Consider the following 1476-nt stretch of genomic DNA (forward strand, 5'->3'; position numbering starts at 1 on the left):
TTACAATATCCGATACTTCATTTGAACCAGAGAACGAATAAATTCATCATTTGAAGTATTCATCATAACAGTAGTATTGACAATTATTTACATATATGAATCGGACACTATTCACGACAATCCACATAAAATTTTATGGCGACGCATACGTACTTATCCCAGAAAAGTGATAGTTCTCAGCCCAAGTTCCTTTGTTCTACACATTCGATTTCCCCTTATACACCGGTGCGTACTCCCCAACGAACTGAGAGTTTGAAATTAATGAGCAAAAAACGTCCCCTGATTATCGACTGATGTCCCCCTACTGTAATATGCACCGTGTGTGGCACACGCATGTGGTCGATGTTCGTATCAGAGAAAGCACGCGCTTGCGTTCTTGTCAGCATTGTGACTAAACTTCAGACTGTCATTCAGTCGACAGCGTGTACTGAAGCAGTCAGCATGCACCATCAGTCACGCAATGACACGAAGGAAGAGCCAAGTAATTGGAATTCTGTAAGGGACGTACAGTACACGCTACAGCTGAGCAAGTGGCTGTTGAAGCCGATCGGAGTTTGGCCGCTTGTTTCCGGTCGAAGCAGCAGACTGGATTATTTCGTCTCCGCGGTTCTAATGGTCACGTGCTTCTCGAGTATCTTCTTCATCATCGTACCGTCCGGCCACTATGTCCTCTATGTGAATAAAAGCGTACAGATGAAGTTGAAGCTGCTCGGACCGGTGGGTTTCTGTGTGTCCTCTGTATTGAAATACTGCTGTCTCATTATAAAAAGTACCCCCTTGAAACGGTGCATCCAACACGTGGAGAAGGATTGGAGAACGGTACAGGACCCTAACCACTGGAGAATTATGTTAAAGTATGTGACGATCAGCAGGAATTTAATCACCATCTGCGCCAGTTTCATCTACACAGGTGGTATGTCCTTTCACACGGTTATGCAGTTCTTGTCGAACGATAATAGCACCTTCAGACCACTCTCGTATCCCGGCTACGATTGGTTCCTCGATGTGCGGTCGAGTCCTACTTACGAAATAGTGTTTCTTACTCACTGTCTCGCGGCTATGACTATGTACACTGTTACGACTGCCGCGTACAGTTTAGCAGCGATCTTCGTTACTCATATCTGCGGCCAGATTCAGATAAACATAAAGAGATTGCAGGAATTGGTCCAGAAAGTGGAGAACAACGATGTTACACCCGACCCGATGGCGATCATCATTCATGATCACGTCGAGATTATCAAGTAGGAATCGAAGACTCTTCAGCAAGGGGTGAAAAATGATCATTTTTTACGTAACTTACAACATCGAATTTCAGATTTGCGAGAAACGTTGAAGAAGCTTTGCGCGAGATATGTCTCATTCAAATCATCGAATCGACGGTGAACATGTGCATGCTCGAATACTATTGTTTGTCGGTAAACGATTTCAACCTTATTCATATAATTCGATTGAAAATTATATGGTAATGGTAAACAA

The 1476-nt window shown here is 43.6% G+C and overlaps 1 protein-coding gene across 1 annotated transcript; it reads left to right on the forward strand.

Annotated features, from left to right (window-relative positions):
• Positions 1-388: 388 nt before the first annotated feature.
• Positions 389-1466, forward strand: LOC108626772 (uncharacterized). The gene is made up of 2 exons (XM_026815167.1): positions 389-1241; positions 1316-1466. Exons 1-2 carry the CDS (start codon positions 442-444, stop codon positions 1464-1466), a joined length of 951 nt encoding a protein of 316 aa, XP_026670968.1. The 5' UTR covers positions 389-441.
• The last annotated feature ends 10 nt before the right edge of the window (positions 1467-1476 follow it).

The sequence above is a fragment of the Ceratina calcarata genome, unplaced genomic scaffold, assembly GCF_001652005.2.
Source record: "Ceratina calcarata isolate Rehan_Ccalc_2016 unplaced genomic scaffold, ASM165200v1 scaffold1219, whole genome shotgun sequence".
Taxonomy (NCBI): Eukaryota; Metazoa; Arthropoda; class Insecta; order Hymenoptera; family Apidae; genus Ceratina; species Ceratina calcarata.

Bases quoted from the DNA above. Each gene is read 5' to 3' on its own strand.
- LOC108626772 (XM_026815167.1), top strand. From the start codon at position 442: ATGCACCATCAGTCACGCAATGACACGAAGGAAGAGCCAAGTAATTGG. The intron at 1,242-1,315 runs GTAGGAATCGAA...ATCGAATTTCAG, and splicing joins GATCACGTCGAGATTATCAA to ATTTGCGAGAAACGTTGAAG.